The sequence below is a fragment of the Rhinopithecus roxellana genome, chromosome 5 (assembly GCF_007565055.1).
Source record: "Rhinopithecus roxellana isolate Shanxi Qingling chromosome 5, ASM756505v1, whole genome shotgun sequence".
Taxonomy (NCBI): Eukaryota; Metazoa; Chordata; class Mammalia; order Primates; family Cercopithecidae; genus Rhinopithecus; species Rhinopithecus roxellana.
The window spans coordinates 31,807,631-31,830,544 of record NC_044553.1 but is presented as its reverse complement, the minus strand read 5'-3'; the positions used below and the strand labels follow the sequence as shown (position 1 = coordinate 31,830,544).

The 22,914-nt window shown below is 43.6% G+C and overlaps 1 protein-coding gene across 7 annotated transcripts in view; it reads right to left on the bottom strand.

Moving 5' to 3' along the window:
• The window catches only part of TRIM69 (tripartite motif containing 69), a 37,097-nt gene extending 19,515 nt beyond the window's left edge, over positions 1 to 17,582 (bottom strand). For 3 of the 7 annotated variants that reach the window (XM_030930869.1, XM_030930871.1, XM_010385220.2), the window contains exon 1: positions 15,614 to 16,393. In XM_030930869.1, the coding sequence (XP_030786729.1) occupies positions 15,614 to 15,646 (33 nt within the window). In that variant the 5' untranslated portion in view covers positions 15,647 to 16,393. Of the gene's footprint in view, positions 1 to 7,428; positions 8,082 to 8,174; positions 8,182 to 15,613; positions 16,394 to 17,397 lie in introns of those variants that run through there. The other 4 variants (XM_030930872.1, XM_030930873.1, XM_030930870.1 and 1 more) reach the window with 4 other exon arrangements.
• Positions 17,583 to 22,914: the final 5,332 nt, after the last annotated feature.

Sequence of the window (22,914 nt, the reverse complement as noted above, 5' to 3'; positions counted from 1 at the left end):
AGAATGGCGTGAACCCGGGAGGCGGAGCTTGCAGTGAGCCGAGATCTGGCCACCGCACTCCAGCCTGGGCGACAGAGCAAGACTCCGTCTCAAAAAAAAAAAGAAATGAATAACATGGAGGCTCTGACCATGAGGTGCTCATATCTGGACCTTTACTACATTTATGGAACCAGGGCAAAGTGCAACTAGAAGTCCCAGGCTTTTATTTTCAACTTGCATATCATCTTCCTCTGAAGGATAAAAATACAGACAGAAGATGTATTCTGAGGCAAAATCCCTGAGTTTGTCCAGAGGTTACTCTCCTGTTCTTGAGAGGAAAACTGGAGCTCAGAGGAGTACGAACTTGCTCTGATACTCAAGTCTTTGGTGGAATCAGGAAATTCAAAGAACTCTATCCTGAAGGCCAGAGCTATTTCCATCTGCCATACGTCCACTTGAGAATTGGAGTATCCAGAACTGCTCTGTTCCTCATTCCTAACCCTGCCCATTCCCAGTTAGAAGTTTATATTTACCTCTCCTTATGGGCTTAGTTTCCCTTATATTCAGATTTATTCTAGCCAGGGGAACATGGCTAAACATTCTTTGCTTCATGATCAAATTCCATTCTCATTAATAACTATTTATATTGCCCTCATTCCATATCTAGATTCTCACTTTTGTTGTCAAAATGCTTTTGCTTGAGTCTCTAGCCCTTTGCTCCATAGTTTCCCACATAGCCTGTGTTCCCTATTGCTGATATCTGATCTCCCCAAACCTGGGTCTTGCCTGTCTGGACCTAATATGGCCATCTTCTCTTTGAATGTTGCCTTTCAACCATTCTCTGTAGCCTCTTTTTCTGAAACTCTTATCAGACAGATGTTGAAGCTTCTCACTCCAGTTTTTATTTCTATTAATTTCTTTTACATATCTTCTAACTCCATAACTTTCTGTGCTTTGCTTTGGACATTTTCTCCCGTTGTTGTTTTATAGGTGCTATTTATTTTTTATTTCTCTAAACATCTTTGAATGAGGTGAGTTCTTCCTGAATCAGCTATTTCCAAGAGACTTGTATGAGGATGGAGGCAGGGTTATATTTGAGGCTGTTTTCTTTATAAAACAATGTTCCATGGGTTCTTTTTCCCCCGTGATCAACACTGCAGCGTTGTTTGCAATGCAGAGTCTCTCTCCTCCATTCTACATCAGCCACAGACTGTTTTCTGAAAATATGGCATATTTGTCCTTGTTCAACTTCACCTTTCCTATATTTCAAATCTGTGTAACAAATGGTTGCAGGAAAGCCCAGCTTAAGCCTGCTTGCCTGTTCTCTTTGTTCTGTACCAGGGCTTGTGAGTCATGGCCAACAGGATGGGGTACTTTCTTGGGAAAGGTGCCACCTCCCTTCATGTAAGGTCTGCATCCCTAGGCATCCTCCCTCACATTCCTGCTTGACTTTCACTATGTTTGGCAGTCCTTCCTCACAGATTTTAGTCCAAGCTATTTGATGTCTCTAGTTTCATTGCAAATTGTTTGTCTATTTTTCATTCTCCTTGTAGTTTTTGACTTAAAGAAGGATGAGTTTCTAAGAGAAGGGGAATAATCAGTTTTTAATCCACCATTTAAAAACTAACACTTAAGGCCGGGCGCAGTGGCTCACGCCTTTAATCCCAGCACTTTGGGAGGCCGAGGTGGGTGGATCATGAGGTCAAGAGATTGAGACCATCCTGGCCAACATGGTGAAACCCTGTCTCTACTAAAAATACAAAAAATTAGCCAGGCGTGGTGGCGGGTGCCTGTAGTCCCACTTACTTGGAAGGCTGAGGCAGAAGAATCACTTGAACCCAGGAGGCAGAGGTTGCAGAGAGCTGAGACTGCACCACTGCACTCCAGTCTGGCGACAGAGTAAGATTCTGTCTCAAAACAAAAAACAAACAAACAAAAACTAACACTTAAATCGTTTTTGACACTTTATTTAACATTTCTGTATATTTAAAGAAAGGTGTGTGTGTGTGGGTGTGTGTGCCTGCACATGTGCTGGGGGTGGGCAGAATATTTCAAAATGTCCTCAATATATCAACTTGTCTAGATTGGGTAATGGACTTTCAGCACTGATCAGTGTGGATGCCTTTCCTGAAAGATGACAAATTTACCTCCAGCCCACAGGAATGGGAACACAAAGCCAATATTTAGGAGTGTTATAGAAAATACGAAGTGCTATTCTTTGCACACTTGAATTTTAAACTAAGATTGATTCCTAATACCTGCTTGATGTCTTAATCATAGTAGCTGTCTTTCCCATAGTACATGCTAAAGGTCGGGCCTACACACACCATGTGGCCTCCACTCCCTCTCCCAGGCCACAGATGGGCTTCAAACTCATTTCATAGGCTGTCCAGCAATCCAAGACATGACCTAATACAAAAAGATGATCCGGCAAACCAGAACTTCTCATGAATTTGAATCTTTGAACAAAGGGAGAATCCAGAAGTCGAAAGTAAGAGCAAAAGTTTAAAGACTGCCATGAGGTAGCGCTTAGGACTTGAAAGAGAAAACAGAATAAAGGAGATAAATTTTAAACAGAAATCAGAAGAAATGCAGAGATGCAGAGTGGAGAGAGCCAGTTAGTTGGCAGAGACGAGAATTACAGAGAGAAACAAATGTGGAGAATGGCTGTATTATGTTAACCACAGCACTGTCCTTTGGTTCTTCCTGGGATTTCTGTGCCTAGCAGGATGCCTTGCTCACAAATGTTTATCCTCAAAGTAAGCGAAGTTACCTCTTCACTTAAGGTAACTTGCCTGAATTTCTGCTCTTGTAATGGACCCTCTACCATAGCACTCTGTTGAAATTTTTTCTTAGGGTGCTAAGGTAGAGTTTGCCAAACACTATTTAATGACACTGTCAATCTCTATCTTCCTTGACTTATTTAATGTTTCCTTTGGCCCTTGTAATACGATACTGTCCTAGTTCTTCTGCCTTTAACCACTTTGTTCTTACCAAGTGAGCCATTCATTCCCATACCTTTATATACAGTCTGTAAAGAAAGATAACTCCCAAATCTCTTGAGCCCACAACTGTGTCCTTGAAAATCAACCTGACTGAAACGGAACTCATATTTATCCCTAAATCATTTCCATCTCTTGACTTCCCTATTTGTATTTATTGTACCATCAATCTTCCAGTTTTGAAATCTGAGTTATCTTTAGATATTTTATTCAATTCTTTCTTCCCTATCATCTAATCAGTTGCAAAGTCTAATTATTAATAATAATTGCCAACCCTCCTCTGCCTTCCAAAATCTTCTGGTGTTTTTCATAGCCTACCAAAACAAGTTTTTTAGTTTTTTTTAAAAAGGGCCTCAGAATTTAGAACTCTTTATAACATGTTGAAAAGTCATATTTCTAGTCTTCTTCCCCATGGTTTTGTTGTACAATTAAAATTTTTAATTCACCATCCTTTTACATATTAATAATTTACTAAAGGTTACATTAACCGACCGGGCACGGTGGCTCATGCCTATAATCCCAGCACTTTGGGAGGCCGAGATGGGCAGATCACAAGGTCAGGAGATTGAGACCATCCTGGCTAACACAGTGAAACCCCGCCTCTACTAAAAATACAAAAAATTAGCTGAGTGTGGTGGCAGGCGCCTGTAGTCCTAGCTACTTGGGAGGCTGAGGCAGGAGAATGGTGTGAACCCAGAAGGAGCAGCTTCCACTGCACTCCAGCCTGGGGGATAGAGCGAGACTCCATCTCAAAAAAAAGAAAGTACATTAACCAAAAGATAATGAAAGCTTTAAAAAGAAGATGACTTCATTCTGTGTACTAGGCTGAATGGGCAATTCTGTGGAAGGGAAGAGAAAAATGTCTGTTTATTTTCCACCCCCTCAATATGTGCTTAGAAGACCAAATCTAGGGCAGGGTATAGTGGCTCATACCTATAATCCTACCACTTTGGGAGGCTGAGTCAGGAGGATTGCTTGAGGCCAGGAGTTTGAGACCAACCTGGGCAACATAGTAAGATCGTGTCTCTATTTTTATAAATGAAAAAGAAAACCAAACCCAGAAAAATATGCCTATCAGGGAATACACAAGTTCAAAAAAAGACTGCATTTTAAGCCAGTCAGAGCTGTCTCAAAAACTTTGAAAAGAGATACATTCTGAATAAGATAAAACGTATAGAAGAATCTGGCCACTTAAAGGTAATCTAGGAGAAGGAATACATACCAACATCAGTTTATAATCCTAGTGAATGTAGTGTCTTTTGAAGGTGGATATCACTCAGGAATTTTATTCAATGCATTTTAAAAGTATATTTAAATTATATAGTGGTTACCAAGGCGGGGCAAAGAGGAATGGGAAGTGACTGATAATGGGTATGGAATTTCTTTTGGGGGTAATGAAAATGTTCTGGAATTAAATAGGGTTGATAATTGTACAACTTTGTGAGTATACTAAAAACCACTGAATTGTAAACTTCAAAAGGGTTAATTTTATGATATGAAAATATATTTCATGTTATTAATTGTTGATATTATATGATTGATTGATTTTTTATATGGTTAATTCATCTTGCTAGCTGAAGGTTTGCCAATTCCCCTGGCTTTCAATAATATATCCTTTTCTGTAAAACAAGGGATTAATTATATTAGCTAATATTTGCTGAGCACTCACTGTGGAAGAGGCTTTACATACATCGTTTCATTTAATCTCAGAACAACCCTATGATATATGTATTATTACCACATATTTAAGGAAACTGAAGCTTAGATTGTTTAAAGTATCTTGCCAGAGTCACAATTATTAAGTAGTGGATCCCAGATTTGAGCTCTTTATTTGACCCCAAAGCCTATTAACCATTGAGTCAGCAGGAAGCCCATCAATATGTTTTGTGGAATTGAATTTATTAAATGGATCAAATTTGTGAGGCAAAATATCTGCAGTAACTTCCTATTGCGCTAGAGGGAGACATAGAATTGGAAACCAAAGGAGATTCTAAAATTTCTGGACCTGGAAATCTTTTAGGAAGCACATCTACTGCCAGCCCCTTTTAGGGGAAGTCTAACCTTAAGGCGGAGAGAGAGAAATTCGAGTCAGGAATTGATATTCATCCTTATAAAGCCGCGGCTGGCAGGGATCACTTTATAAGAAAGCACATCAGCAGGGCACAATGGCCCAGGCCTGTAATCTTAGCACTGTGAGAGGCCGAGGCAGGAGGATCACCTGAGGTCAGGAGTTCAAGACAAGCCTGGGTAACATGGTGAGACCCTATCTCTACTAAAAAAAAAAATACAAAAATTAGCCAGGCGTGGTGGTGTACCCCTGTAGTCCCAGCTATTCGGGAGGCTGAGGCATGAGAATCATTTGAACCCTGGAGGCAGAGGTTGCAGTGAGTTGAGATGGTGCCACTGCACTCCAGCCTGGGCATCAGAGTGAGACTCTGCCTTTAAAAAAAAAAAAAGAGGCCGGGTGCGGTGGCTCAAACCTGTAATCCCAGCACTTTGGGAGGCCGAGATGGGCAGATCACGAGGTCAGGAGATCAAGACCATCCTGACTAACACTGTGAAACCCCGTCTCTACTAAAAAATACAAAAAACTAGCCAGGCGAGGTGGCGGGCGCCTGTAGTCCCAGCTACTCGGGAGGCTGAGGCAGGAGAATGGTGTAAACCCGGGAGGCGGAGCTTGCAGTGAGCTGAGATCCGGCCACTGCACTCCAGCCTGGGCGACAGAGCGAGACTCCGTCTCAAAAAACAAACAAACAAACAAACAAACAAAGTACATCTCTTCCTCCTTTGGTTCACTGTGCATATTCTCAAAGAGCAGAGAAAAGGCAAAGATTAGAGCTATGAGGTCTTTGGAAGCTTGCATAAGAAATCCTTAATTTCTACCAGAGACTTTTTTTTCCTGAGAAGTTTTGTGTTGTAAACTTTTGAAATCATGGTTAAGATATCTAAGGAGAGTTCATTTGCTTTTCAACCTTTATTCCTTCAAAGTAATTTTTAAATTTTGATGGCCAGATTTTATGAATAATTAGCTTTGAGAGCAAAAAAATACAATTCCTCCACAGAGACAAACGATACGGCACAGCCAGCTCAAACCTAAGAGCAAGACACACTCCTGCTTCACGAGTCATGCCATTTTCACATCAGAAGGAAAGATTCTGAACTTTCTGACTTCTCGGAGCTTCTCAGAGTTGAAAGAAATTTTAAGCCATTTAATTCACTCCTTTCCAACCTCTGCCTGAACGTCTGAAGTAATGGGAAGCTCACTATCACACAAACAGTTTTTTTTTTTTTTTTTTTTTTTTTTTTTTTTTTTTGAGATGGAGTCTCGCTCTGTCTCCCGGGCTGGAGTGCAGTGGCCGGATCTCAGCTCACTGCAAGCTCCGCCTCCCGGGTTCACGCCATTCTCCTGCCTCAGCCTCCCGAGTAGCTGGGACTACAGGCGCCCGCCACCTCGCCCGGCTAGTTTTTTGTATTTTTTTAGTAGAGACGGGGTTTCACCGTGTTAGCCAGGATGGTCTCGATCTCCTGACCTCGTGATCCGCCCGTCTCGGCCTCCCAACGTGCTGGGATTACAGGCTTGAGCCACCGCGCCCGGCCACAAACAGTTTTTTTTTTACTATTATGGAAAAGTGTCTATTTTCACTGACTTGGCCTTAAAGTCATAAGAATATAGTAGATATAGGCAATAGTGTTTATTTTTCCCCTAGGAATTATAAACAAAATGCTTATCACCCTGTTTGCTTCAATAGCTAAGGACAGAGATGAGTAACAGCAAACCTAAAGGTCCTGTGATAGAGGAAATTAGAAACTGATCTTAATGATTAATATAATGAAATTAAACTTTATTAGAAGTGGAAACTGGTAGAAATGGATGATAACTCAGGATTCAAGGGCCCCTGTGTCAACATCTCTTGTCGATGAATTTTAGTGAGTTTTTCAAGCTTTCATGTAGTAAATAAGCATTTTCTTTTGTCTGTCTAACGATCAGGAAAACACTAAGTTGAGAAGAATATAACTTCCTTTATTTTAGCTCTGAAGAGGTCTTAAAGGAAGGAATTCAATTAAAAATGTTTACTATCTGAGTATCGAGTCTGCCTTAAATACAAAATAATCAAATGTGAAGGTATTGTAAGCAAACCAAGTTATACATAATAATTTTTAAATCTAAAACAAAATGATTACATTGATAAGGTGAATTTTGTATAGTATATAGTTTAATTTTTCTCAAAATGTTTTGGTGGATTTCATTACTTTCCTACCAGCTTCTCTAGTCTAAATTATCAGTTATTCCAAGGCCTGGAGAGAGTATAGTAGCTACCAGCTGTCACAAGTTAAATACGTCTCTTCATGAATTTCCTTTTGTGCTCCCAAATCCATATTCTCTTCTATGATCCTGTTTTCCACACTATTCCTAGAAGCCCTGCTAAGTAAAAAAAGGATCACTCACCTCCATGAAGCTTCAACCCACCAAGAGGCAGAGGCAGGCACTTGAATCAGAGCTCAGCAGACCCAGGATGTCTGCAGACCAGGAGTCAGGGACCGGTTAGTTTTCAAGGAATGGGCTCAGAGCATGACAAAAGGAAGAAAAGTTCAGAAGCTGGAGAGAAGCAGCAAGGCCAGAGTGAGGTCTGACAGATTCCGTGACAGTTTGTCAGTTGCTTTGATCATCATTTGCTTAAGAGAAAGAGAAACCTTCATTACAATACCCTACCTGCCCAACTTTTCTTTTGTAGGAGAAGAGGGCAGCTCATTTAGATTTAAACTGGTAGTCTAATCTTAAGGTTCATAGCTCCCCATTTCTGGACTAGGGATGCTCTATGAAAGAAGAAATACACGTCAGCCTATATTAAGCCTAACTCATGAAAAATAACCACTTCACCCCTGTTCATGATCCCATCACACTATCAAGACACCAGCTGAGTGACTTTAATAGAGAGCTAGTTCACCACTCATATTCCAGTGAAGCAGCCCTGACTTTGTCTCTGAGACAGTAACACAGGCCTGGAAAACACCAGGCCCTAAGAAAGCAGGATGAGAAAAGCTTCATTTCATACAGCTTTCTTCAGCAGTTTTAGCCCGCAGAGAGATGTCCCAACACTGTGCTCCTGCGTGACTTATAAACAGCCAAACAGTTTTTCTTACAGTAATTCCTCTAACTCGATATGATTTCTTACACGTCTGGCTCCTGCCTACCTGTCCAGCCTTAATGGCCACAGCTCTATCCCCGATGTTCGGGATTGCCCAAATATGTCACCTTCTGCAGCTTTGTACATGTTGTCCCTTCGGCTAGGAGTTTCCCTTCCCCCACACCCCGGTCTTTATCTCTTTACTAAACACTTCCCTAACCACTCCCTCATCCCCAAACCAAGCTTTACCCACTTCCCTGTCTCTTCTAGAAGATTTTGCTGGCTCTATACCAGAGGTTACCAACCTCAGCCCTATTGATATTTTGGGCCTGCTAAGTCTTTTAAGTCAGAGGGGCTGTCCTGTGAATTTTAGGATATTTAGCCGTGTCCCTGGTGTTTACACACTAGTTGCCTGTAGCCACCCCCCCGTCTCCAGTCATAATAAAAATGTCTCCAGACATTGCCAAATGTCTCCTGGGGTCAGGGGTTGGAATCATTCCTCAGTTGAGAAACACAGCTTGCCTGCCTGCCTGCCTGCCTGCCTGCCTGCCTGCCTGCCTGCCTTCCTTCCTTCCTTCCTTCCTTCCTTCCTTCCTTCCTTCCTTCCTTCCTTCCTTCCTTCCTTTTTCTCTTTCTTCCTTTCTTTTTTTCTTTTTCTCTCCCACTCTCTTCTTTCTTTCTCTCTTCCTTTCTCTTTCTTTCGTCCTTTTTTCTTTCTTTTTCTCTTTTCTTTCTTTGTTTTTTCTTTTTTCTTTCCCTCTTCCTATCTTTCTTCCTTTTTTTATGTCTCTCTTTCTCTCTCTCTCTCTTTCTCTCTCTCTCTTTCTCTCTCTCTCTTTCTCTCTTCCCTTCTTTCTTTCTGACAGGGTCTCACTATGTTGCCCAGGCTTATCTCAAACTCCTGAGCTCAAACTGTCTTCCCACCTCAGCCTCCCAAAGTGCTAGGATTACAGGTGTGAGCAACACCATGCCTGGCCTAGCTTTACACATTTCTATAGCACCCTAGATCTTTGTACATGTGGCTTTAACAGAGTGTATTCTAATTGTTTGATTGCATGTCTGCCCCTCCACTAAGTTGTGAACAACCGCAGGGTAGGTAGTACTCTATCTTGCTCACCTTGACAGTACCTGGCATTTGTTGGATCAAAACCTTTGTCAAATAAATGTCTATGAAATGCTGGTGATCACTTAATCAAAAAAGTAATTTTGTTTCATCTTGATTATTTTTGTTGTTGGCTAAAACATTTGACAATGCTTAGTATAGCTGATTTTACTAAAGCCTGGCACCTGCACATTCTTGAACCTTTTGCCTAGGGGTAAGAGTACTGGCCTAGAAGGTGGAAACCTTGTCTCTCACCAGAGCACTGGGTAGCCTTAGCTAAGACATTTAACTCTTATGGGTATCAGTTCCTCCTTCTTTAAAATGTGAATTCCTAAGAATTCATCTCTAGAAGCCTGTGATTCCAAATCCTATGTAGCAAGAGGTCTCAATCTTCACAAATAGTACTTCAAGTCCTTTTTTTCACTATTTAAAAACAGTGTCCAGGCATGATGGCTCATGCCTGTAATCTCAGCACTTTGGGAGGCCAAGGTAGGAGGATCACCTGAGCCCAGGAGTTCAAGACCAGCCTGGGCAAGATGGCGAGACCGTGTCCCTACAAAAAATTTAAAAATTAGCCAGTGTCTGTGGTCCCAGCTACTCAGGAGGCTGAAGTGGGAGGATTATTTGTGCCTAGGAGGTCAAGGCTGCAGTAAGCCATGATCACACCCCTGCACTCCAGCATGGTTGACAGAGTAAGACCTTGTCTCAAAAAAAAATAAAAAATAAAAAAATTCCATTGCTGTAAACGAGACCCAGAGTGATGGTTAATTTTATATATCAACCCGACTAATATGCTCAGTATAAAAGTTGCTTAAGCAAGAATGACATTTATTTCTCTCTTAAGTAAAAGTTCAAACTTCTATAGTGGCTCTGGTTTGCAAAGTTGTCAGTCTCCCAAATTCCTTCTCTTTACTTTGTTAACTTAGAACTCACAACATCCAGAAATTTGGAGAGGAGACTTTATTTCATATAAAGGGTTAAAGGCCTGCAAGGTGGCCATCCCACAGGCCAGGAAGTATAATCTCTGGCAAAGACCAGAGACAGGCACTTCAAAGGAGGAGGGGTTGGGGTAGGAACTTGATGCTGAACAGGTTGGCTAAACGTACATATTCAACAGGTTACAGAAGGAGTTATGAATAATCATGAAGGTCATCCTGACTCATGCTTATTGAACAAACATGCATGTAACATACAACCCATGTTCACTTTGAGGTAGAGACTTAACTCTTTTTTTGTTTTGCTTTTCATGATGGAGTCTTGCTCTGCACCCAAGCTGGAGTGCAGTGGTGCCATCTCAGCTCACTGCAACCTCTGCCTTCCAGGTTCAAATGATTCTCCTTCCTCAGCCTCCCAAGTAGCTGGGATTACAGGCGTGCACCACCACACTCGGCTAATTTTTGTATTTTTAGTAGAGACAGGGTTTTGCCATGTTGGTCAGGCTGGTCTCGAACTCCTGACCTCAGGTGATTCACCCACCTCAGCCTCCCAAAGTGCTGGGATTACAGGCATGAGCCACCATGCCAGGCCTGAGGTGGAGACTTAACATTTAAATCTATGACAATTAGGCTCTATAAGTCAAAATGCCTGTTCAGGACAGGAAGGAACAAGAGTGCTTAGCCTCTATAAACTGGCCAGAACCAGCCCATAGTCAGTGGTCTTCTTATCAAGAGAAAGTGGCTGGGCGCGGTGGCTCACCCCTGTAATCCCAGCACTTTGGGAGGCCAAGGCAGGTGGTTCACAAGGTCAGGAGATCGAGACCATCCTGGCTAACACAGTGAAACCCCGTCTCTATTAAAAATTAGCCAGGCATGGTGGCGGGCACCTGTCGTCCCAGCTACTTGGGAGGCTGAGCCAGGAGAATGGTGTGAACCCGGGAGGTGGAGCTTGCAGTGAGCCGAGATTGGGCCAATGCACTCCAGCCTGGGCGACAGAGCGAGACTTCATCTCAAAAAAAAAAAAAATTGCTTATCTCAGCTGGTGCTTGTTTAGCTGCTAAACAAAAAGGAAAAACTGGGCGGGCAGAACTCCGTCTCAAAAAATTAATAGAAAAACCTGTGGCAGTTAGAGCATAGTTTATTCTTTAAGTGTAGGAGTTCATGACAACACTTGCCTGGCATGGCCTTAGGTCTTATGAATAATTTGTTATTACCACAAAGGGTCTGTTCTGTCAGCCTTATGATCTCTAATTTGACATTAATGCTGGTCAGTTGTTGTGTCTAAACCATAAGAGACGGGGGTATAATGAAACGTGTCTGATCTCCCATTCTGTCACGGCCAGGAACTCAGTTTTAAGGTTCTTCTGGGGTCACTTTGGTCAAGAGGGGTTCCATTCAACTAAAAATTGATGACTATAAGAAAGAGAAAGTTGCTTTAAGGATGACCCCAGTATCTGGCACCCAAAGTCCAGCGCTAAAGCATAAAACCAAAGGAAACAAAAAGCAGTCTCAGAGCATGTGAGAAATCAGAGTTTTTTACATACTGCAGATAGCAATTTTAAAAATCAGTCTTTAAGCTCAGAGTGTTGGATGCCAACAACCCATAGTTCCTGCACAAAGACATGGAAAAATCCAGCCGCAGGATATGTCTTGAGCAACAAGGCATACATCATATATAAATGCAGTGATACTGATGAAGGCTGATTTTTTTTTTCTTTTTTTTTCTTTTCTTTTTTTTTTTTTTTTGAGACGGAGTCTCGCTCTGTCACCCAGACTGGAGTGCAGTGGCCAGATCTCAGCTCACAGCAAGCTCCGCCTCCCGGGTTCACGCCATTCTCCTGCCTCAGCCTCCCGAGTAGCTGGGACTACAGGCGCCGCCACCTCGCCCGGCTAGTTTTTTGTCTTTTTAGTAGAGACGGGGTTTCACCGTGTTAGCCAGGATGGTCTCGATCTCCTGACCTCGTGATCCGCCCGTCTCGGCCTCCCAAAGTGCTGGGATTACAGGCTTGAGCCACCGCGCCCGGCCTGATTTTTTTTTTTCAAACAAACTGGACAAGTGTTAGTATATTTAAAGGAAGTGCAGAAGCACTGACTACAGATGTGGCCACATTCTGTAGAGTAGATGTGTAGTATAGTAAGTTCAATCTCTGAGTATCCATCCACACAAACTTGACACTGAATATAACCAGGTAGTATATGACAAAAAAATTTTTTTTGCAAGGAATTATGGTGGGCACTGTTGGTTGTACATGCATCTCTGTCCCCCTTCAACCGCTCCTCATCAGTGTTCACCACACAACTGCCAGTTTGGTCTTGGAGTGACCTTGTGTTTGCTCTTGGCCTCCTCCTTTGTTCAATAATCACAACAGAGTCATGGTGAGTTAGGTCAATCACTACAGGTGCTAGAGATTCACAGGTGAGGTCAACTACTTCATTACTTTCCCCAAGTTCTATCAGTTCTGCATCCAAAGCTATGTTAGGAGCTGGGCCTCCTCTGGCTATAGGGAATGCTCAGGCTTGTCTGGAATTCACCATGCTGTCACAGCTTATTATAGTATTCCATTGTGCTTTTTGGATTCAGTCTTAGGGAAGTAAGTGATCTATGCCAAGGTTTACTGCAAATATTAAAAGTCTTCAATGTCTCACTGCTGTTGTTCAGTCTCTCTCTAACTTATAAGAATTTAGAGGTCAGATTTCCTGGCATATATGAACTCTTATTCTGGGTCCAGTCCTGTCTTCACCTCCACAACTGCTGTGCTCCCACAGGGAGTAGGTCTTCTGGGAGCCACTTGTAAGATAGTTCAATCTGAATTTTTTTTTTTTTGAGACCGAGTCTCGCTCTGTCGCCCAGGCTGGAGTGCAGTGGCGCGATCTCGGCTCACTGCAATCTCTGCCTCCCGGGTTTACACCATTCTCCTGCCTCAGCCTCCAGAGTAGCTGGGATTACAGGCGCCCGCCACCTCGCCCGGCTAGTTTTTTGTATTTTTTTTTTTTAGTAGAGACGGGGTTTCACCGTGTTAGCCAGGATGGTCTCGATCTCCTGACCTCGTGATCCGCCCGTCTCGGCCTCCCAAAGTGCTGGGATTACAGGCTTGAGCCACCGTGCCCGGCCTCAATCTGAATTTTTAATGGAAAAAAAAAATGAGAGAAAAATTAAGCTTTAGTAATGTCTAAATCAAGATTGATAGTTGTATATGTATAAAATGTATAGCTATATGTAGAGAATGTATACCAAAAATCTTTTATAGTTATGCATTTGAACAAAATTTGGAGACCACTGCTGTTGAAACTGAGTGCCCCTCCCCATTCCATGACCTGATGGTAGTGGGGAGGAGGAATCCAAGGGGCACTTACATGAAGAGAAACACAGTATCATTAAACACCCAAGAAAGGGTTACTACTTCAATTAAGAGCTTTTTCTTTTCTTTTCTTTTCTTTTCTTTCCTTTATTTATTTATTTATTTTTTTTCATAAACAGCCTCACTCTGTCACCCAGGCTGGAGTGCAGTGGCGCAGTCTTGGCTCACTGCAACCTCCGCCTCTCCGGGGTTCAAGCAATGTTCATTCCTTAGCCTCCCGTATAGCTGGAATTACAGGTGCATGCCACTACACCCGGCTAATTTTTTGTATTTTTAGTAGAGATGGGATTTTGCCATGTTGGCCAGGCTGATATCAAACTCCTGACCTCAAGTGATCTGCCTGCCTCGGCCTCACAACGTGCTGGGATTACATGCATGAGCCACTGTGCTTGGCCCATTCACTCATTTTTTATAAAGTAAAAATGGGAGACCAAAAAATCTCCTTACACACTCCTAACAGCAAATAAGAAATAAACCATTTAGTCTAATTGCAGGTTCATCTTGCCCAGTGTTTTCTTTCTAACAGAGGCAACAAATGGAGTTCTGAAAAATGTATTCCAGATTGTCTTCTAGGAAAGAGAGGATGGAGTTCAAGCATTAGCCTTACAGAGGCTTGGTTTGGGTCTAGGCTCTGTGACTTTTGGGCACGTGACCTAGAAGTTAAGTTGTCAAAATCACAGCATGTAAATCTTTGTAAAAATTAATTAGCTTATAATTTTTAAATAATGCATAATTAGCCATTAGGGAAATACAAATCAAAACCATAAAGATACCATTTCATATCCACTAGAATGGTTATAACAAAAAAGATAATAAGTGTTGGTGAGGATGTAGAAAAATTGGAACTCTCGGCCGGGCGCAGTGGCTCAAGCCTGTAATCCCAGCACTTTGGGAGGCCGAGACGAGCGGATCACAAGGTCAGGAGATTGAGACCATCCTGGCTAACATGCTGAAACCCCGTCTCTACTAAAAAAAACAAACAAAAAAAAAAAACTAGCTGGGCAAGGTGGTGGGCGCCTACAGTCCCAGCTACCCGGGTGGCTGAGGCAGGAGAATGGCGTAAACCCGGGAGGCGGAGCTTGGAGTGAGCTGAGATCCGGCCACTGCACTCCAGCCTGGGCGATGAGCAAGACTCCGTCTCAAAAAAAGAAAAAAAAAAAAAGAAAAATTGGAACTCTCATACACAATGGTACATTCATCTTTGGAGAACAGTCTAATAGTTCCTTAAAAGATTAAACATAGAGTTACCATATCACCCAGCAATTCCACTCCTACATATATACTCAACAGAATTGAAAACCTATGTCCACACCAAAAATGTATACATGAATATTGATAATCACATTTTATTCTCAAGAGCCAAAAAGTGGAAACAACCCAAATTCCCATTAACTAATGATGGATAAACAAAACAGTGTATCTATACAGTAGAGTATTATTCATCAATAAAAAGGAGCGAAGAGCTGATCCTTGCTACAGTATGATGATCCTTGTAAACAGAAGCCAGTTACAAAAGACCACATATTATATGTTGCTGTTTCTATGAAATACTATAGGCAAACCCATAGAGACAGAAAGATTGGTGGTTTCTTAGGACTAGGGGTTTGGGAGAAATGGGAGTGACACCTAACTGGTACAGAATTTATTTTGGGAGTGATGAAAATGTCCTAAAATTGAGGTGACAGTTACACAACTCTGTGAATATACTAAAACCCACTGAAATGTACATTTAAATGTGTTAATTGTATGGTTTGTGAACTACATCTCAATAAACAAAGATGTAAGCTGCCAAAAATGTTACACAATACAATGGTACACGAACTGGATTTAGATCGGCAAACCCTAGAACCTAGTGAGGAAATGAGAAGCCCAGCAGAAAAATGGGTGGAGCCCAGAGAAGGGCTTAGGGCTCTGCGCTCCCCTGCATGCACCGGCCTGCTTACCGAGGTGGTACTTCTCTTGGGCCCCACAGACACCTGCCTCTCCCCGGATCGCTATTCTCGACTATTTGCGTTTCGCGACCGGCCTGCCCCTCCTCTTTCCCGCTCTGCCCAGGAAAAAAGAGCCCTCGGAACGAAGCTGGGTAGCCCCAGAAAGCAGTGCCCATCACCTTCCAGCTCCATCCATGTACCCAGCAGCCCATCAATGACCTAGATATGCTGTCTGTTCCACCCAGTCCTGCCCGGTAGTTATTCAGCGATGAGGGAGTACGAAGCGTGCGCTCCAGTAGTGCGCCACTTTCCCGGCCCTCCGTGGCTTCCCAGTCCTGGACAGGACCCGAGCGAGCCGAACCCGGGTACCCGGGTACACTGGGCTGGGAAGGAGGACCGGGCAGCCACAGGCCAGGGAGGGCAGTTGGAGAGAGATAGAAGCAGAGGGAGAGGGAGTCAGAGGAGAAGGTACTCAACGATGGACGTGCCCAGGCTGGGCGGCGCCCACAGAGCAGAGCCAAGGTCACGAAGCAGAGCGTCACGTGCAAACTCCCAGAACTGAATAGGCTAAAGCGCTAGCTTGTCACCCTTTTAATTCGCTTTTACAGTTTCCGAACTGCCCAATCAAAACCCGAGCCCAGGGTCGCTCGTCACCGGTCTCTGGACAAAAAGCGCTGTTTCAGATTAGAAATCAGGACTTTCCTGTCCTGGTTCCTCTTTCTTCAAAGCCAGCTGCTTTCCGAGAAAGGGTGAGGGTTGCTTCCTTCGCCCCACCCCACGCAGTGATGAGATCAGCAACTTCCCACTCTATAGATGGGTGATTCTCTGGTTGTTCCAATGAAGTCATTTGGAGTATTTATTAAGAGGCTGAGGGCCAGAGGTCGCAGTCTACATGCAAGCACACTTAATGTATAAAAAAGCAGCTGGGCGCGGTGGCTCACGCCTGTAATCCCAGCACTTTGAGAGGCTGAGGCGGGCGGATCACTTGAGGTCAGGAGTTCGACATCAGCCTGGCCAACATGGTGAAACCCTGTCTCTACTAAAAATACAAAAATCAGCCGGGCGTGCTGGCGCGTGTCTGTAATCCCAGCTACTCAGGAGGCTGAGGCAGGAGAATCGCTTGAATCCAGGAGGTGGAGGTTGCAGTGAGCTGAGATCACACCACTTCACTCCAGCCTGGGCAACAGAGGCTCCGTCTGGGAAAAAAAAAAAAAAAAAAAATCCTGCATATAATCTGGGCTTACAAGCACCAAGGACATGTAAGAAATGTGTGTTATGTTTTTATATTTTTCGATTATTTTATTTCTTGAGTATTTATTGACCGTCTACTACCTTAGGCTCATATACACTGAATTTTCCAGGAATATAACTACCAGGCAACTCAAAGGAGTGTATGTTGGTTTTTTATTTTTGGAATTTTACCTAGAGATTTTTGCCATTTTAGAAAATTACACCAGAACCAGCAATACCATATCTGAATCTGAGCCATCGGTACAACGTGCCTCTCAGTCTTCCATGCCGCTGGTTCACAGAGATCCCAGGCAGTTACAAGTGTCTGGCACTTCTTTATACCAGCAGCGCAGCCAAGCTAGAGCATTCACAAGCTAAGTTACTTAATTTTCATAATCATATTAGTAAAAGAATCACCACAAAACAATTGTTATAAAAAGGGGTTGTTGGGGGAAAGGGGACTGTTGAATACGATTGGGATTGAAACCTCTAATCCACACTGGAATCCTGGGGACTGTGCCCACCTCGGTCTGCCAAGCCTGAGCTTGGATACTGAGTTTCTATCCTAGAAATCTGTCAGATAAGGCTCTGTTATACAAATGACTTGGATACTGCATCATCACTAGGAACCCTTCATTCTCTTAACCTTTCCCAGCCTCAGAAAAAAAAAAAAAAAAAAAAAATTCTCAAAAACCCCCATGCTGCCAGAAAAGAGCTCTACCTGTAGGCCTACCTTTGGAGGAACTGTCCAGAATGAGTCAGGGTCATCTTGTTACCTAAAGCCTTTTAGGGAAAGGGATTCTTCCATAGTTTCTTCTTTCACCAGATCAGTGCCAAGAAGTTTTCCATTGTACAAAATGAGTATCCCTAATCTGAAAATCTGAAATCCTAAATGCTCCAACATCTCAAACTTTTTGAGCGCCAACATGATGCTCAAAGGAAAAGGTAATTGGGGCATTTTGGATTTTAGAGTTTCTCTTTTTTTTTTTTTTTCTGGATGGGGGAGGAGGAGGAGTCTGGGCAGGAAGGGAGGGGGTGGAGAGAGCGGGGAGAGAAGGAGGAGTATAGGGCAGATCGGGACGAGAGTGTAAGGCCCAAAAGCCTTGTATGTAATTAATTTCAGACCACTTGCCTAGCCGCTGGCAGAAATTGCTGAGGTCGATCACGCCACAGTGGAAAGGAAAATTAACCGCTTCCTCCTAAGGTCTTGTTCGAGCTATAAGCTTTTTAAATTGGCTAGGAGGCACCCTAAGGAGGTGCTCTTTGGAAATTTGTACTGGGGGTTTCCCATTTGTTTCCTCTTTACTTACACAATGGACACAATGGAAATGGAAGTGGATCTCTGCCTGGCTTCAAAGCGTCCTTTGGAACCAGCAGAGACAGACTGGAGGCTCATGGAGCCAAAGTGGAGATTACCTTCAGGCGGACCTCTCTGTCCTGAATGGGTCTCCCGAGCCACATGGTGGCTCAAAAGTGGGCCTCGGACCTGCGCAGGATATTTGGCCAAGGGAGGTAAAGAGGAGACAAGGGCACTTACCCCAGAGAGGCCATGAGAGTGAGGGAAGCGGGTCTCAGGTCCTGGTCCGTCTGCGGCGTGGGAGCAGGAGGAGGTTCCTCAACCCTTAGAGGCCTGAGGAGGGGTCTCCTCCCGGGTCTTCGGCACCAACTGATTTGTTTTTCTAAAGACCACCAGAGCGGGCACAAAAGAACCAGCAACCAGGCAAGGGTAGGAGCAAAACTGCAAATTTATTTTGGTCACCTAAGGTGTGGGGGAGAGGTCTGTCGGCCTCCGGCAAAGAAGGCCGAAAGAGTCCCCCGGTGGGGCTCTCGGGCGGGGTTCCTGATACAGTCCCGACATCCCGACAGGAGTGGGGCTGGGAAGTCTGCCGGATTTTAGATTTTCACATTAGAGATGCTCAACTGATAATTAGCAAATATTCCAAAGTCAGAAAAAATCCAAAATTTAAAACACTTCTGGTGTCAGGCCTTTCGAATAAGGGATACTCAACCTGTATCTCCCTGCTGTGGTAATTTGCTCTAATGAGCTGTGAAAGTAAAGAACCACTGGAAGTAAAAGCAGTTGCCTGGAGTCTTGCATCTTACAGAGCCCTTCTGATTGCCATCCCCTTCTCAGAACCACCCTAAAAGAGTGCCCGGCACAAAGTAGACACTCCATATTTATTTAACAAATGATTAAGTGAATAAATAAGTAAATTTTTGATATAGGAATAATTATCCTATTTTATGGATATGGCGACAAAGGGTCAAGTCAGCAATCTGACTCTTTTCCAATTTCTTTTGTGGAATTAGGATTCAAACTCAGGTCTGAGTCCAATGTTATACGCACTGTAATGCTATTCCCTTAGCATTAATGGAAGTTTGGGGTTGCATGTGTTATGGGCCCAGCAGAGGATGTTGACAGGAAACATGCCTCACCCAGATCTGGCTTTATGAGCCAGTCCTCAGCTTTTGCATAGTTTGCTGCTAACAGCTAGCATCTGTGATTACCCTCAGTCCTGCAGATTACCCTCAGACACTGGAAGGAGCTGGAAGTATCTGGGAGTTTTATGTTTCACCTCATTCCACAACCCTGGATAGCCAAAGACAGGCTGATGAAAAGCACCAAAGCCCAGGTCCTTTGTGTTAAGGCAGAAAAAACTCTGAGGTGTGTTCTTTGTTCTAGAGCTTCCTGTGTGATCAGGCTGAGTGTAGGACTTCTGAAATCATGCCTCGCTTGGCTTCTTACCATTTCCTGTCCTTCATCCCCCACTCCTTTACTGTTCTTTTCCTAGAAGTCCCCCCCCCCTTTTTTTTTGTTTTTTTGAGACAGAGTTTCACTCTTCTTGCCCAGGCTGGAGTGCAATGGTGCGGTCTTGAAGAGCCCTTTCTTAATAAGTCATTTGCATCCAAATCTTTGGCTCAGGGCCTGCTTTTGCAAGTCTCCACCTAAGACACTCACTCACTCTTCAGATGGTGAAAATGGCATGCACACTTGCAGACAGCTAAGGATTCTGTCTTAGTCTTTCTGTTGCTGTAACAGAATACCTGAGATCAGGTAATATACAAAAAAAGAGGCCAAGTGCGGTGGCTCATGCCTGTAATCCCATCTTTTTGGGAGACCGAGGCTAGAGGATCACTTGAGGCCAGGAGTTTCAGACCAGCCTTGGCAACATAGTGAGAATCTGTCTCTACTAAAAGTTTTTAAAAATTAACCATGTGGCCGGGTACAGTGGCTCACGCCTGTAATCCCAGCACTTTGGGAGGCCGAGACAGGTGGATCACGAGGTCAGGAGATCAAGACCATGCTGGCTAACATGGTGAAACCCCATCTCTACTAAAAATACAAAAAAATTAGCCGGGCGTGGTGGCAGGCGCCTGTAGTCCCAGCTACTCTGGAGGCTGAGGCAGGAGAATGGCGTGAACCTGGGAGGTGGAACTTGCAGTGAGCCGAGATCATGCCACTGCACTCCAGCCTGGGTGACAGAGCAAGACTCTGTCTCAAAAAAAAAAAAAAAAAAAAATAGTGATGCATGGTGGTGCGCGTCTGTAAGCCCAGCTACTTGGGATGCTGAAGCAGAAGGATCACTTGAGCCCAGGAGTTTGAGGCTGCAATGGCACAATGACAGAGCAAGATCCTATCTCAAAAAAAAAAAGAAAGAAAGAAAGAGAGAGGGAGAGAGAGGGAGAGAAAGAAAGAAAGAAAGAAGGAAGGAAGGGAGGGAGGGAGGGAGGGAGGGAGGGAGGGAGAGAGAGAGAGAGAGAGAGAGAGAGAGAGAGAGAGAGAGAGAGAAAGCAAGAAGGCCGGGCGCGGTGGCTCAAGCCTGTAATCCCAGCACTTTGGGAGGCCGAGACGGGCGGATCACGAGGTCAGGAGACCGAGACCATCCTGGCTAACACGGTGAAACCCCATCTCTATTAAAAACATACAAAAAACTAGCCGGGCGAGATGGTGGGCGCCTGTAGTCCCAGCTACTCAGGAGGCTGAGGGGAGAGAATGGGGTAAACCCGGGAGGCGGAGCTTGCAGTGAGCTGAGATCCGGCCACTGCACTCCAGCCTGGGCGACAGAGCGAGACTCCGTCAAAAAAAAAAATAAAGGGAGGGAGGGAGGAAGGGAGGGAGGGAGGAAGGAAGGAAGGAAGGAAGGAAGGAAGGAAGGAAGGAAGGAAGGAAGGAAGGAAGGAAGGAAGGAAGGAAGGAAGGAAGGAAGGAAGGAAGGAAGGAAGGAAGGAAGGAAGGAAGGTGTATGGAAGAGGCTGAGAAGTTCAACGTTGAGGGGCTGTATCTGGTTTGCTTTGAGTGAGGGCCTTATTCCGCATCATAACATGGCTAAAGATAAAGATTTAAAGGGGCACAAGAGAGAGCCAAACTGGCTTTTATAACAGACCCATTCTCTATTAATCCATTAATCCATTCATGAAGGAGCCCTAGTGACCGTTACCTCTTAAAGGCCCTACTTCTTAATACTGTTATATTGAAGATTAGCTTTCTTTTCTTTGCTTCATTATTTTTTATTTTTAATTTAATTTATTTTAGATAGATAGACAGATAGATAGATAGATAATAGATGATAGATACGAGGTCTCACTATATTGCCCAGACTGCTCTTGAACTCCTCCTGGGCTCAAACTTCCCGCCTCAGCCTTCCGAGTAGCTGGGACTACAGGTGTGTGCTACCACACCCAGCTAGTTTTTGTTTGTTTGTTTTCGTAGAGAGGAGGACTTACTATGTTGCCCAGGCTGGTCTCAAATTCCTGGGCTCACGTGATCCTCCAGTCTCAGCCTCCCAAAGTGCTGGGATTAGAAGTGTGAGCCACTGTGCCCAGTCAGGATTAAGTTTCAACATGAATTTCAGAAGGGACAAACATTTGAGCCATAATAAATGATGAGAAAACCGCTTCAACTATGCTGTGTCATTTAGTGGTAGCAAAAGTCCTCTCTGTTTTTCTGAGTGAAAACAGTAAAAAGAGGAAGTGCCTGTAATCCCAGCACTTTGGGAGGCCAGGGAGAGCGGATCACGAGGTCAGGAGTTTGAGATCAGCCTGGCCAGCATGGTGAAACCCCATCGCTACTAAAAATAAAAATAAAAATAAATTAGGCATGGTGGTGCACATCTGTAATCCCAGCTCCTCGAGAGACTAAGCCAGGAGGCAGGAAGCAGAGGTTGGAGTGAGCTGAGATTGTGCCACTGCACTCCAGCCTCGGTGATAGAGTAAGACTCTATCTAAAAAAAAAAAAAAAAAAAGAGGAAGTGGTTCATGTGGTCCATGGGGGAGGGGAGGCCTGCACATCATTGCAGGCTTCAGTTGGGCCTGTGTGTCTTACCAAAGACATAGATATCTCCTCAGTTTCTTAGACTTTTTAATCACCTATGTTGTGGAGGACCAAAGATGTCTAATAATTGCATCCAACTAATGACAGGAGATTTATAGAGTTTAGTGCGTAGTAAGTGCTTAATATATGCTTGACTGTTATTTTAATTGTATTTATCAGTTTTTTTTCCATTAGCCCTTCTTGTAGCTCTCCAAAGTACCAGAATAATTTCTATGCACAAACTTTTCGATCAAAGTAATCACAGACACTTTATTATTTATTTTAAGATATCTAGAACCCAAATGTTAGCCTTCAATTTTTTTCTTATAGGTCTAGACTCCAGGAAAAGACAATGCCAATGTTTTCCCCCTAAAACTTTGATGGCTGCATCACAGACAAAATATTTTTTTTATTATAGGAAGTGGCTGGGTGCGGTGGCTCTGTAATCCCAGCACTTTGAGAGGTCGAGACTGGAGGATCGCTTGAACCCAGGAGTTCAAGACCAGCCAGGGCAACACAGTGAGACCCCCATCTCTACAAAAAAATACAAAAATAAAATTAGTCAGGAATGGGTGGTGTACACCTATGGTCTCAGCTACTTGGGAGGCTGAGATGAGAGGATTTCTTGAGTCCAAGAGGCTGAGGCTGCAGTGAGCCAAGATTGTGCCACTGAACACAAGCCTGGGTGACAGGGTGATATCCTGTCTCAGAAAAGAAACAAAACGAAAAGAAAAAAGAAAAGACCTTGAGTTTTGCTTCAAGGGTTTATAACACAAGAATGACAAGTAAAAAGCAACAGCCCAAAAATACTATGAGAGTGGTTGTTGACAAAACTAGAAAAGACATGTCCATTTATGACATGTTTTCATTAGGGATCATGAAGAAAAGTAAGATATAAAAATTATTATTTGACAATAACCACTTTTTTAAAGGAGGATA